Source organism: Phyllostomus discolor, chromosome 8 (assembly GCF_004126475.2).
Source record: "Phyllostomus discolor isolate MPI-MPIP mPhyDis1 chromosome 8, mPhyDis1.pri.v3, whole genome shotgun sequence".
In the NCBI taxonomy this organism is placed as follows: domain Eukaryota; kingdom Metazoa; phylum Chordata; class Mammalia; order Chiroptera; family Phyllostomidae; genus Phyllostomus; species Phyllostomus discolor.
The window spans coordinates 86,736,437-86,750,182 of NC_040910.2; the positions used below are offsets into that span (position 1 = coordinate 86,736,437).

A 13,746-nucleotide genomic window follows, 5' to 3' on the forward strand; every position below is an offset into this window, starting at 1 on the left:
TCTGATGGACAAGATAGCACAGACCTAACTTTCAAGGAGCTTAGTGGAGACAAAGGCCAAACTCAAAGTAGTCAGTGCAAAGCACTAAAAGGTTGTGAAGGAGAAGGGCAGAGTTTCAAGTGCAGCTGATATGCTCTGGAGAGTCTAATGAAAAGCAATGTTTAAACACAGTCCTGAAGAGTAAGAATTAATGGGACAGTGGGGCAGTAGGTGAGCATGTTCTGTAGAGGGAAGCAATGGCATTGAAGAAGGAAAGACAAGAAAGCACTAAATATACTGAATGTGATTCAAATGGAAAGAAATGTACAATGAGATGAGCAGAAGAGCAAAGTCAAGAACATACTTTTGGGGGCCCTGCATCATCTTGCATGAAGCAGCTTTAAACAAAGGAGAGAGGGCTTCCCCAAGTTTGTGTTCTTGAGAATCTGAAAAAGCCTTCCATCTATAAAAACACATTTCTGTTGACTGAGCAACATCTGAAATTCTGAATTGAAAATGTATTCCTTTGTAAAGCATTTTTTTCTCCTAAAATAGAAGTAGACCTGCAAAGTGAAATACATTACCCTAGACCTGTCACACATTATTTAGGAGTAGTGAGTCACTTGTTGAATGCATTCATTGATGAAGAAAGAATCACATGATGGGACTAATTATTATGGTGGAAACAGTCATCACTGGGGTGAGAAAGAACCCTGAAAAGACTGGCGATGGCTCTGTAAGACAAACACTGTTGATGCCTACAATTTATCATGGTGAAGTCGTCTCTCTCTCTTATGCTTTCAGTTGCTTTTCAGCAAACATTAAACTAAAATATTAAAGAAAAAAGAGGGATTAGAAAAGATAACCATAGAGAGACATTCAGAGTTGAGTAGGGGATCCCCTCCCGTCTCAGAAGGGAATTGCTTGTCACCAGTGCACATAGGGGACTCAAGCTTAAGGAAAGTATTCAATATGTGACATTCCATGTTATTTAAATAGAGATTGTAAAGCTGATGACTTTTTATTTAGCCATTTATTTTTTGCCTTTGCAGAGACTCTTCGATCAACAAGGAAATGGAGACCAACATTACATTCTGAGTGGAACTGATTTACTAATATGCCTAATAGTAAGAAGGTTTTTCTAACTCACCACCTATTTTTTGAGGGGGGGGCGGTGTTATCATTTACTATAATAACTATTTGGTCTTGTCAGAAGTGTGCCAACTTTAAAGGTGTTTTAGTCTTAGAATAAGCAATTACATTCCAACATGATTCTCAACCCTAGAGTTACTTTTTATATGCATGAATGGATGATATAAATCTAGAATTCAATGTGAAATTATCTTTCATGTTTATTTATTCTGTATACAGCCCCCTCCAAATTTGAGACAGTTTGTCAAAAATACAGATCAAATATGCCCTGCCTGGGTGGTTCAGTTGGTAGGAGCATCATCCTGTACACCAAAAGGCTGTGGGTTCAATTCCCAGTTAGGACACATTCCCAGGTTGAGGGCTCGATCCTTGGTTGGGACATATATGGGAGGCAAAACCAATATTTCTCTCTCTCTCCCTCTCTCTAAAATCAGTAAAAAAACATATCATCAGGTAAGGATTTAAAAACATACAGATGAAGCATAACTTAAATTCTTTGAATTAGAGGCAAAAAAGCAAAAGCTAAATAATTAAAATGAAAGGGAGAAAATTATAATGTTGATATATTTAGACTGAAGGAAGCTGCTATCTTTGAATACAATGCATCAATACTTCTTTAGGCACAGGAGCAAATACAGAGAGAAGTCCCTCCCCTCGTGGAGTTTATTTTTTGGTAAAAGAAAACAGACAATAAACTAAATAGATACTGTATACCATGTCAGGTGGGTGGTCAGGAGAGGGCTGGGTGAGAAATAATCAGAGGAAGGCAGGAAGCAAGCTGTAGAGATAGCTTGGGGAGGAACATCCCAGTAAGAGGGGACAAGAGTCACCCTGGTTTGTTCCTGGGTCAAGAAGGAGGCCTGTCTGGTTGTGGCAGAGTGACCAAAGAGGACAGTGGTCCCAGAGAAGGTCAGAAGTAATAGGGTGATGTGCAGGCAGATAGAGGGAGTGACATGGAGTATTCTTGGTCACTCTGAGGATTTTGACTTGACTTTGAGTAACTGAGGAGTCACTGGTGAGTTTCCAGCAAAGTGCTGGGTCAGGACATGTTTTAATAGGAGCTCTAGTGGCTGTGTTGAGAATAGATGTTTGGAGCAAGGGAAGAAGAGGGAAACCAGGGAGAAAGGTGTTGTGATATCATTATATATTTCTTCTTTTTGTAATAATGAGAAATGACAACGACCTGTGCCTGGGTGGGAGCAACACAAATACAGGTGAGAAGTGGTCGGGTTCTGGGTAATTCTGAAGGCAAAACAGAATTTGCTGGCAGACTGGATGCAGGTTGTGACAAGAAAGGGATCAGGCCCCACTAAGCCCAACTGTCACTGTGTAGCTGGCCATATCCCCTGATTTGTAAGATGATCCACATCCTTTTTACCTGAACACAAAAGGCTACCAATTTAAGTCAAATGTCTAAATAGTATTTGTGAGTGACAAGCCTACATATAACTCTTTCTCTTTGCTCCTAGCCTTACCTTCAGCTTTTGCTATTCATTTTTGTTCTAAGACGCCTGGAAATAAAGTATGGGCAGAAAACAATGCGAAGGGATCCTGTTTTCAGGTCAGGCAAAGCTTCATTTCCTACTTAATATTGCATTTGAATATTCCTAGTAGTGAGTATACTATCAGCCTGCTGATGCAGACTTTTCTTTACAATGTGGACAGCATGCTGATTTTCATGACAGTCAGGGGATTGCTGGCTTCCTGCTGAGACACAGGACTCCCAGGCAGAGTTCCGGCACTAACCAGCTGAGGGAAGCTTTCAGTGTCTCAAAGATTGAATGAGCGCTCCAGTGTGCCATTCTGCAATCCGGGATGGCTACACATCCCTGAACAGAAGAGATGGGGTGGAATTGGTTGAGCAACCTAGTTTCGAGAGCTACACCAGTGGGGGGACTCCAGAAAGGGTGAACAATAAGAGATACTAAGGCAATTGCTGGGTCAATTAGATGGGCTCAGAGTAAACAGAGGAAATGTGGGTGACCTGTTTTTTAAAGAAGAAGTAACACTTGCCAACAGATTGGAAAATGTCAAGGATACTAACTAAAAGAATGGGGGACCACACTGCAAAAGGGATTCTGGCTACCAGGGTGGGGATTTAGGGCAGATGCAAAAGCAGTGTTGAGGGGGGCCATCAGCAGCAGCAGCTGACTGAAAGAAAGACAGGGAGAATGGTAAAATCACCAGGGGGCTGATTTTTGATCCACCTTTGACAGTGAAGATCCCATGGCATGTGTTTTCATGTTCTCCACAGAATTTCCCCCCAGAGAAGAGAGGCCCAACCATATGCAGAGGAACCTGATGATGAAGACGAAGATGTTCAAGCAGAAAGAAGAAGGACAGCGGCCGCCCTGACCACTTCAGACTTAGAGGAGGTAGACAGGCAAGGGGTGAAGTGCATGTTAATGGAACTATCCGAGAACTATCAACAACAGATGTTGATGTGGTAGTTTTCATTTTGAAAAGTGGGCCTTCGGTGCATTTCCATAATTCTTTAATATGCAGGCACTTCTTTGGGGTGTCCTGGTAGCTCTAAGAAGCACACAGAACACAATGGCTGTCTTCCCCTTTTGAGAAAAAAATGGACTTTGATCATTAGAGCTATAATTTCAAAACCAGAAATTTCATGAGTTGCGGAATTTATGTGAGTGAAATCTGTTACAAAATCCTAAATAGAGATTGGAATTTTAAGGGTTATTCTTTTCTTTGACTTACATGTTGTGATATTCCCATGAGGGAGACACTTCTGTTCTGGGAAGGCAATGAGCCAGCTTTCCTAAAATTATGCTGTTTTGCTCCACTCATTTAGGAGCAAGAAACATTAGTGAGTGTATGTTACATTTGAAATGAGCAATGGGATTACCCTCAACTCAAAAGACAATTTGGGTCATGACATAGGGCATGAAGGGTTCCAGTAGGGAGAGTATAGGAACACAAAGTCTCTGAAGTTTAAGAGGAAAATCAATTGTCATCCATTCCAGAAACCCGTCATAATCGCTAGCTGTCTGCACAAAACATATGCAGGCCAGAAGAAAAACTGCTTTTCTAAGAGGAAGAAGAAAGTAGCAACAAGAAACATCTCCTTCTGTGTTAAAAAAGGTTTGGAACAGCCACTTTTTTACTCATGATTGTTTTTAGAAATGCACACTGAACACCTGTGTTGTAGGCTCCACTATTCCTGCTGAAGCATTCATTCATTCATTCATTCATTCATTTAACATACATTTTTTTAATGTCCCAGGGACTGTTTTGGCTTCCAAAAATGTAATTATGAACTAAATAAGCAAGTTCCTGCCTGCATGGATTTTACATCCTAAGAGAGGTCAATAAACAGAAATGACTTGTCAAGAAAAGTCTCGAAGATTGCATAAGGAAGTTCTATGTGGAACATTCATTCATGTGTGTGAAATGATATGTGTGACCTGGGGCTGCCTTCACTCAGGGTCAGGGAAGACCTTCCTTCAGCAGTAACTAAGCCACGCGATGAGAAGGTGTCTGCAAAGGGACGTGAAGAGATAAGATCTCCCCAGATAGAGGAAACAGCAGGGCGGGGACTCAGACCTGGGGATGCCTTGGGAGGGGCTGAGGCACACCCAGAGAGGCCAGAGGCTGCAGCAGCAGGGGGAAGGGATGCAGCTTTGTGAAATATGGCAGAGTTCAAATATTATGTCAAGTTATTAAAATGCTACTGGAGGGTTTTAAGACAGTGTTTTGGCACAATTTAACTTATGTTTTGAAAAAAACACACACACACTGGCTATTGCTTGTTTATAAATTTGGGTTGTGGACAAGTCAAGAGACTTTTATGTGAGCTCAGATGACAGATGGCTCGAACACAGGTAGTGGAACTGGGGATGGAGATGATGCCCCGACTTCCTAAGTTTAGGAGTCACTTACCCATGGAGTCAGCACATCAGCCATCTGCTACAGAAGACAATTGGGGCCTTTTTTTCACTAAAAAAAAATAAAGAAAAAAGGAAGGAAGGAAGGAAGGAAGGAAGGAAGGAAGGAAGGAAGGAAGGAAGGAAGGAAGGAAGGGAAGGAAAGAAGTATTGACATAATACTTCTGAATTGGCAAATTCAGAAGATTTTCACCAATACTGTCTATAATTATAGGAGTAAAAGGACATGTTTTGGTGGGTTGCATATGTGTTATAATTTTCAAAATGATACTGAGGGGTTATCAAATAAGGTTATTATTGAAGTCCATGTCTGGGAGTCCTTTTTCCTTTTTGCCCAATACCTCCACCCCCTTGCAGGGAGTAGGAGTATGAGGAGACTAAATGGGAATAGGAAAAAGATGCAGTAAAATAAAAAATAAGGTAATTAAAGAAAAACAGTTTTATGTTAATCAATATGTCACTTCCAGTATTGATCACTAGTGATTCTTTTTCAGGTGAAATATTGGGGTTGCTAGGACCCAATGGCGCTGGCAAAAGCTCGTCTGTTAGAATGGTGTCTGGGGTCACGGACCTGACAGCTGGCAAGGTAGTGAAAAATGAAGAGCAGTTCCCGTTCCCAGAAAAGAAATTTCACGATAAATATACATTATATCTTTGTATGGCTATGCTTTTAGTCATGTAAAAAGTTTTAATAATAAATGCCTAAAGTAATTTCTATATTTCTGTGATGCTCAAAAAAATGTAGATATATATTAACTATATGCCAGTTTCTTGAGTTATTACATGATCCGAGAAAAGGCTACACATATTTCTAAAACCAGTTTCCTCTCTTAGGTGGAACTGAGAGGATATAGTTCAGCTGGGAGGCATCAGGAAGATGGCACAGTCAAGTTCCTGGGGTACTGCCCTCAGGATGATGTGCTATGGCCCAACCTGACCATGAGGCAACACCTGGAGGTGTTCGCTGCGGTGAAAGGGCTCAGGAAGGTGGATGCCGCAGTCGCCATCACAAGGTACAGAGACAGTTGTGTGGTTTCTTTGTGTGGAAAGGCAGGGAAACTATGTATTGATGATGAATTCACTACTAAAGAATGTGGAGTAGAACCAACACCTCCACTTTTTCAGAGAGTGTCAGTGGTAAAGCAAGGAACAAGGGCAAGCGCTGTTTTTGGCAAGTGAATGCTCCATCATCCATTTGAGTTCCAAATACAGAATTCAACTCACTCTTTAAAAATTTTTATGAGATGAAAAGTCTTTCATGTCCCATAATAAACTGTGATTTTCCCTTGGTCCTTGGAGTTAGAGTTTTGAGAACAATAGCACCCAGCTCTCCTCCAAGGCTGTTCTTCCTCCATGTGATGGCATTTTCCCTGAATCCTCTCTCCATCTGACATTCTCTTCCTGTTTCCCATCAGATTGGTGGATACATTCAAAATGCACAGGCTGCTGAATGTCCCAGTGCAGAAATTAACAGCAGGAGCCACTAGAAAGGTATGTGAGGTGTGATGATGTTCTGAGGGTGGGACATGGTGGTAGAAGCAGCAACTAGGGGTGATTCTCTGCATTTCAGTTGGGTTTTGTGCTGAGCATCCTGGGAAATTCTCCTATCCTGCTTCTGGATGAACCATGTACAGGCATGGATCCTACAGGACAGCAGCTAATGTGGTGAGAATGATCCCCCTCAGAGCCAGAAGAATAAATCTTATATAAAAGATGCATTTTTAAACTGACCTAAGAAAATCAAATCCACTGGTTCCCAGTTTGGTGAAGATAATCCACGTTAGTAGGACAACAAATATTTAACAAGCAGATTCTCTAATGTTGTATTATATTCATGTGGTATTTACATGTAAAAAAATCAAAACAAAAACTCTAAGGATTTTGTTGGAGTTTTAGGTATTGCAATTTGCAGTGTATTTTAATCTTATCTTTTAATTATTGAGATGTCTATAACTGTTTCCTTAGAAACTATTAAGTTAGTGATATAATTTCCCCATTTCTCTTCCCCCTTTTATCTAATCTGCCAAATTTTTGTTACTTTTCTTAATTTTTAAACTCTTTTTAGTTTCCTATCTAAGTTTTCCTGGTTTTCATTTTGGACTAATAAAATTTTCCAGTCCAGTTTCATATTTGTGACTGCTCAACTTTTAAAAAGAGCTTCATCAAGGAAAGTTTATACAAATGCAAAGAGAATCATGTATGAACCCATTCTATTCATCACCCAGTTTCAACAGTTACCCGTAGAAGGTCAATGTTTCTTCACCTATAGCTTCTCCTACTTTCTTTCTCCACTTGCCAATTATTTTGAAGCAAACATTAGGTGTGGCATGTCCTGTATTTATAAATATTTCAGTTAGTTTCTACAGAAGACATGGAGTTTTTTTAACTTAACCAGAATACCGCTACTGCCCCTAAAAATATTTAGAACTTTTCTTTATGTTATAAAAACCCTAGTCAGTAGTCCCATTTCCATTTTTTTAAAAAATAGGATCTAAATATGATTCATAAACTCTATTTTGCCTATAAAATTTCCCCTTCATCTCTTTTTTTCCCTATGCTCTTTGTTTTAATGGTGTTGATTTTTTTTTTTTTTTTTTTTTTTTTTTTTTGCTTACTTCAGGCAGATGATCCAGGCAGCCATTAAGAACACAGAGAAGGGAGCTCTTCTGACCACTCATTACCTGGCTGAGGCTGAGGCCATTTGTGACCGCATCGCCATCATGGTGTCTGGAAGGTTGAGGTGGGTGTCTTTCCATAGCTTCCACTTGACCCCCAAAACGATATTGCCTGTGAAAAGGGGACATTCCCCATGAGAAGCTGGAGTTCTTTTCAGCTCCCTCAGTGATGCCCTTTCCCTTACCTTTGAAATTTAAGGCTAATGTAAAAAAGTTTCAGGGGCAATATTTATTCCAGCATGTTTTCCCTCTTGCCCTTAGATGCATTGGCTCCATCCAATACCTGAAAAGCAAACTTTGCAAGGATTACATTCTAGAACTAAAAGTGAAGGAAATTTCTCAAGAGGCTTTGGTCCACACTGAGATTCTGAAGCTTTTCCCACAGGCGGCTCGGCAGGAAAGGTAAAAGCTTTGATTTTGAAGGAACCTGTTGGCTTTACTCACTTGATGCTTCTTTTTTTAATTGGTGGAACTTCAGGGTGATTTGACCTCATAGTGAAAGTCAGGGACCTCAATCAAAAACTGACTTGTTGAGTCTTGCAGATTATGAGATCTGGGAGTTACCTAGGAAACTGTGCCCCCCAAGGAAGCCTAGAAACACAGCTTTCTGCATCTCCTCTGCCATCCAAGGCTGAACCCGTTCTCTGGAGGGGGCTTGAAAAAACTGTGGGGAAGGAATTCCTGAGGGCTCAGACCCATACAGGACTGCAGTCAGGCCCATGGTGCCCTTCTCGGACCTCCCTGTAAATACTTATAATTTAAAAGACATGACTATTTAGGGTGAATCCCCTTCATAGAGAACAAACAGCAACTGAGAGAATCAAGGAATATTCCTTTAATGGACTTTTCATGCCTCAAAGTGGAGACTAGAAAGGGGTGTGTTTGTGTGAGTGTGTTATTGATGAAGGGACAAGGAGGTGGAGCAGAAACTGAATTTGGAAGTCCTTGGAGAGGTAAGTACTCCAAAGAAGCAGAACATAACTGCTGTTTCCATTTTAGCACAGTAAATATACTCTCTGAGGCACATGCCAGGGCATGTAACGATCCTATTCTTAGACCTCTGGTGTCACAAATCTGAGAAACAGTTTTGATGTAGGTCGGAAGACCACAAGTGGTAAGGCTGGAAGAGCAGCGCCTGGGAGGAAGAAGGCCAGCCTGGAAGTCTGGGCAGTTGCAGGCTCCCAGAGAGCAGCACACTTCTGTTTGGGAGGGAACTGAGAACGGGGCATGGGGCTCATAGCCGGAAGTTGCATGTGGACCCGTGATGCCCAAAATCAGTCCTGGCTCTTCTCTCCTCAGAGGTCAGGGACATTGTTAAAGCCTTTGGACCCCTTCCCCTCTTATGTCCCTCTTTCCCAACCTCATATCTCTCTTTCCTTAGCTTTCTGGTGATAAGGATAAAGTATTCAGTTGAGATGAATTCTAGCCTAATTTGAAGTAACTAATTCTGAATTAGTTCAGAATACCTGTGTTCAACAAGAAAAAGGGTTGCGTAAACTAAGCATGAGTATAATTATGCCGGATCTTTTCTGGGAGAACTGTCTCCAAGGGCCAGCTACCAAACCCATTTTAAGAAACATCCATTGATAAATTATTTTATCTATTTCATATGTGAGCTTCATTAACTTCTATTATTTTTATTTCAAAAAAGAAATTGCTGAAAATATCAAGATTTATTTGAATGTTCATTTCAAATGACTCCTTGAAACTCAAGGTGAAATATGACATTTTCCCATTCCCAGGTATCCCACCTTCTTGACCTATAAACTGCCCGTGGCAGATGTTCACCCTCTGTCTCAGGCCTTTCACAAATTAGAAGCAGGTAAGAATGACCATTTTTAAAATAAAACTTTTGAAAAATTAATTCAGACTTAGATAAGACTTTAGTAGGAGATAATTATGTAATACATTTTAAAAAATAGGTCCTGTAGGGTATGATTTTAAGAATTCTAATAGTACATAATGGTGAGCTTTACCCCAGTTTTGGTTAATCTGAGTCTCTGGCAAGAGGTTTATTTCCAGTGCAGATGGAAGCTGCAGAAGACACCCAGTCATGCTTGATTGGTTTTAATATGACCAACCTCCTGGCATTAACCTCAGAAAGCCCTTTAGTCCAGGCTGCTTTGCTTACATGTACAAATCCATTCACACCAAATGTGCTGAGTTACTACTTCACTCCTCATGCTTTTCACCCTGAGTTGATGCCCTTGCTTTATATTTCACCGATAAAATAAAGGCAACAGAAAACTCACCTGCGTCTTTGCTACATTTTCTGTCTCCCACTGGGGATGAATGAACCGTCTGTGTCTCCAGCTCAGGCCATCCTCTGTGAGGTGCCTAACTCCTCCTGCCACTTGAAATTGTCTGTTTTCTCTCTGTCATCCTTTTTCCACTTTTTGCTGGATCATTCCTGAAAACAAACCATCATGGTGGAATTTCTAAGCACAGCATGAGCACAGCATGGCAAAGAGCTCCATCTCTGGCACCGGGATCTCCAGGTTCCCATCCCAGCTCTGCTGCTTACTCCCTGGGAGACACAGAACAAAGACGCATAGTCCCCTCATGTCTGGATGGCCCATCTCTAAAATGAGAGAGAGCATCGCTGCCCTCTTGGCAGGGTTGTCAAGAGGATTAAATGAGCTCATTGGTAAAGCGCCTAGAACAGTGCCCAGCTCGTTGACAGTGCCTGACATAATATTAACCTCTGGTTTGTTCCTCCCTGAGTTCCTAGTTCTTCCTAAATGCTACCGGACATGCATAGTCCTGCATTGCTAATCCTTCTTTCTGGAGTTCTACTTCCTAAATCTCCAGACTGCTTCTTCACTTCTTTCAGGTTTCTGCCCAATTATTACTGAGGCCTTTCCTAACCCTCCTGTAAAAACAGTAAACACCACTTCTCATTTCCCTTACTCGATTTACTTTTTTCTCCATAGTAGCAATTATTTACTTTATTATATGCAGAAATTAATATATTTATTGTATATTGCTTATTTATTTAGTGCCCATAGTCTTACTAGAATGCAAGCTACACAAAATGCAAGCAGGAGTTTTTGTTTTTACCTGTTTTATTTACAGCTCTGTCCCGGGTACCATCGGGCGGCTCCCACACATACAAGATTCTCAGTGTATAAATGGTGCACTGTGAACCCATGAATATGTAAATCTTGTGGCCCCTCTCATGCAGATTTGCTGGTGGGGAAACCCAGCACAGAGCTGGTACAGCATATGAACTGGTCAAAGCAAAATTCCACAGAAGTATTATGTCCTTTTAAAGGCAATAGGAGGGGATTGAAATCTTCCTCTTGTGTGAGAATATATCAGTCAATTATGCAGTTTCTCAAGGAACTTATATATCTCCACAAGACACACAGAATAAGTAATAAAACACATATTATCAAAAGTAATGTGAGAATATTTTAATATCAAGATCAACGTGTATTTATATTCTCTCTGCATTTTCATTATTTCATTCTTTCACCAAACATTTGTTTATTCAGCTCTATATTCCATTTATATGAACGATTTGTATTTTCATCTTGTGTGGCTATAATAGAATTATTGGAAATGAATTATAAGTGTCTACTACCAGTTTCTTTTTTCCCCAGTGAAACATAATTTTAACCTGGAAGAATACAGCCTGTCTCAGTGCACACTGGAAAAGGTGAGTCGACATTGATGGTTCTGTGCCATTGTTCCTGTTTGTTGGGAAGACAATCGACAACTTGATTATTCTTTTCCCTCCTTGTTTCCTTCTTCATCAGGCAATTTTAGAGCTTTTTGAGGAGCAGGGTGTGGGTGATTGTGACGAAGAGGTGGACACAACCATGCGGTGGAAACTCCTCTCTCATTCAGACAACCTGTAAAACTTGAAGCCGGGTCATTCCTTGTTCATGCCCTATAATCTTATGTTTATGTAAAAATTTGCAATTTGTATAATTGTAGAAGTTGTTAACATCGATATTAGGTGTGTTTTGTATATTTGGTTAATAAATGAATACATTTTAAAATTATTCTTCCTTTCAAACTTAGGGATGGTAGAAAATCTGTGATAAAAGCCACAAAAAGTATGAACGAAGTTCTCTGAAGAGCCAGGCACTGGGTGTGAGGAAATAAAACCACAAACTTGGAATTTTGTGAAGCATGACTCTTTTGAAATAATGACGTTTACTACAACTTCTCGTGTTGAAATATGTGAGGGATGTAGTCAATAGCCAGAGGTGCTGTGATTGCTACACGCCAGATTGTGATAATACCAAGTTTCTGAGTTTGTTTTTAATACCCAAATAGGACCCGAGAGCCTTCCTCTGAAACCTTTTCAGAAAAAAACCTTTGTTTGGAAGTTCACAGAGTCAAGAGACCCTGAGCTCCTAGATGCAGCCTCTGCATTGGGAAAGCTGTTCAACTATCCTCTTTAAAAATAATGAGAATCACTGCAGCATTTATTCAGATTTAAACACTTTTTGAATGCTATATTAAATTCTTATGATTTTGGGAAGGCTGATTTCCTTCTTTACCGCATCAGTAGTTTTCTGTTTATTTACTGCTATTTAAAAATAACTTCATCCTATATAAACACATGCATATGTGTGTGTATCCACACATACATATCTTTTGTACTACTCAACTTTTAAGAAAAATTTGTGTCAGCTTTACCTGTTTTTTTTCTTTAACAATAGCATATTCATTTTGAATATCACTAGAAAAAATTTGAAAGTGAAACAGTATTTCTGCTCCTTTTTCCGGTGATATGTTACATAACTTAAAGAAATTGTTATGCCCGCTGAAGAAAATTTGTATAATGCGGAAAAACATAGAAAGTTGGATAAGAGAATCACTACAGTTTCTTCATACCAAAAAAACTCAATGATTTTCTCCTTTCTTTAGTGCATTCTTTATATGTTGGAATCATTATAGTGCATATAATTTCCTAATTAGGGATATATGCATATTTGCTAATATAACATTGAAATTGTTTTAATTTACTTTTTAAATTATACTGGGATTGAGCTTCATATGTTTGCATTTTATTTTGTGTTCATTGTATTTTTTTCATTTTTGTGCTTTCATCATTTTCTTATCTATTTTATAAGCTTTTAATATAATTAAATATTTCATCTGTATATTTCTACATGTATCATATTATGTCTGGAGCACTATATTCCTTAATCTATGATGAATGAGCTATAGTTTATTGTTTATTTAGGAGCCTTGAGTATCCTATAAAAGTAAATTCATATTATAGTGAGAGTTGAATTTATTTAAATTATTTCTAAAACTCAATCAATAAATTCACCTGTCTTGCTCAAATGTATAAGACCACAATGTATATAACCAGTTCACATGACGATATAATGAAATTTTTGCTTGTATTCTTTATAAATTATAAATTTTATTAACTGTTATAGAAATAAGTTTACAAAGTACTGGATAACCAATGCCATATATAGTATGAATGTTTCAAAATATTAAACTGGGCATAGCATGCTAAAACGATAATAATATGGTTGTTTTTGAAACTATTAACTTGGGTTTTTATTAGGATTATGTCCTAAGAGCAGATGAGTGGATACAAAAAGAGGTCAGAATAAAACAAAAGAAAGGAGTTTAAAAACAAAAAGAAGGAAGAGTTATACCACCTCTAACTCTACTATAGACAACAGATATGGTGCTAGCTTTGTTCTCTATTTTCCTTAATAGCCCTCTATACAAGGCTGACCACTGGGAACTGCATCGCCAACGTCTGCTTTGAGGGATGGCTTCTAGTTGGGACTGCCCGGTCCAATAGGAAGTAGCAACAAGAAATGTAAGGGTAGAAGAGAGAAGTCAGAATATTTCTTCCCTTGTCCCCTCTTCTGTCAGCTGGTGTAACTTTCCAAGCCTATAGTCTTTGCCCTCCTCCAATTACACCTGCCTGCTCCTGGCCCTTTAATACTGAGTGTCCACACTGAGCCTCCAGCAATTTATCAAAATTGCATTTGAGTGTTTGTTTCTACCAATTAATGGTTCTGGTGACTTTTCCACATAAGCTGCTCTTGGCT

The 13,746-nt window shown here is 39.4% G+C and overlaps 1 protein-coding gene across 3 annotated transcripts in view; it reads left to right on the forward strand.

Moving 5' to 3' along the window:
• ABCA6 (ATP binding cassette subfamily A member 6) overlaps positions 1-12,417 on the forward strand; it is a 54,734-nt gene extending 42,317 nt beyond the window's left edge. For all 3 annotated transcript variants that reach the window (XM_036033444.1, XM_028521409.2, XM_036033445.1), the window contains 13 exons: positions 1,032-1,106; positions 2,601-2,692; positions 3,386-3,506; positions 4,113-4,230; positions 5,528-5,619; positions 5,868-6,046; positions 6,449-6,524; positions 6,604-6,698; positions 7,654-7,773; positions 7,970-8,110; positions 9,451-9,530; positions 11,314-11,369; positions 11,470-12,417. In XM_036033444.1, coding sequence (XP_035889337.1) covers positions 1,032-1,106; positions 2,601-2,692; positions 3,386-3,506; positions 4,113-4,230; positions 5,528-5,619; positions 5,868-6,046; positions 6,449-6,524; positions 6,604-6,698; positions 7,654-7,773; positions 7,970-8,110; positions 9,451-9,530; positions 11,314-11,369; positions 11,470-11,571 — 1,347 coding nt within the window. In that variant the 3' untranslated portion in view covers positions 11,572-12,417. The remainder of the gene's footprint in view (positions 1-1,031; positions 1,107-2,600; positions 2,693-3,385; positions 3,507-4,112; positions 4,231-5,527; positions 5,620-5,867; positions 6,047-6,448; positions 6,525-6,603; positions 6,699-7,653; positions 7,774-7,969; positions 8,111-9,450; positions 9,531-11,313; positions 11,370-11,469) is intronic.
• Positions 12,418-13,746: the final 1,329 nt, after the last annotated feature.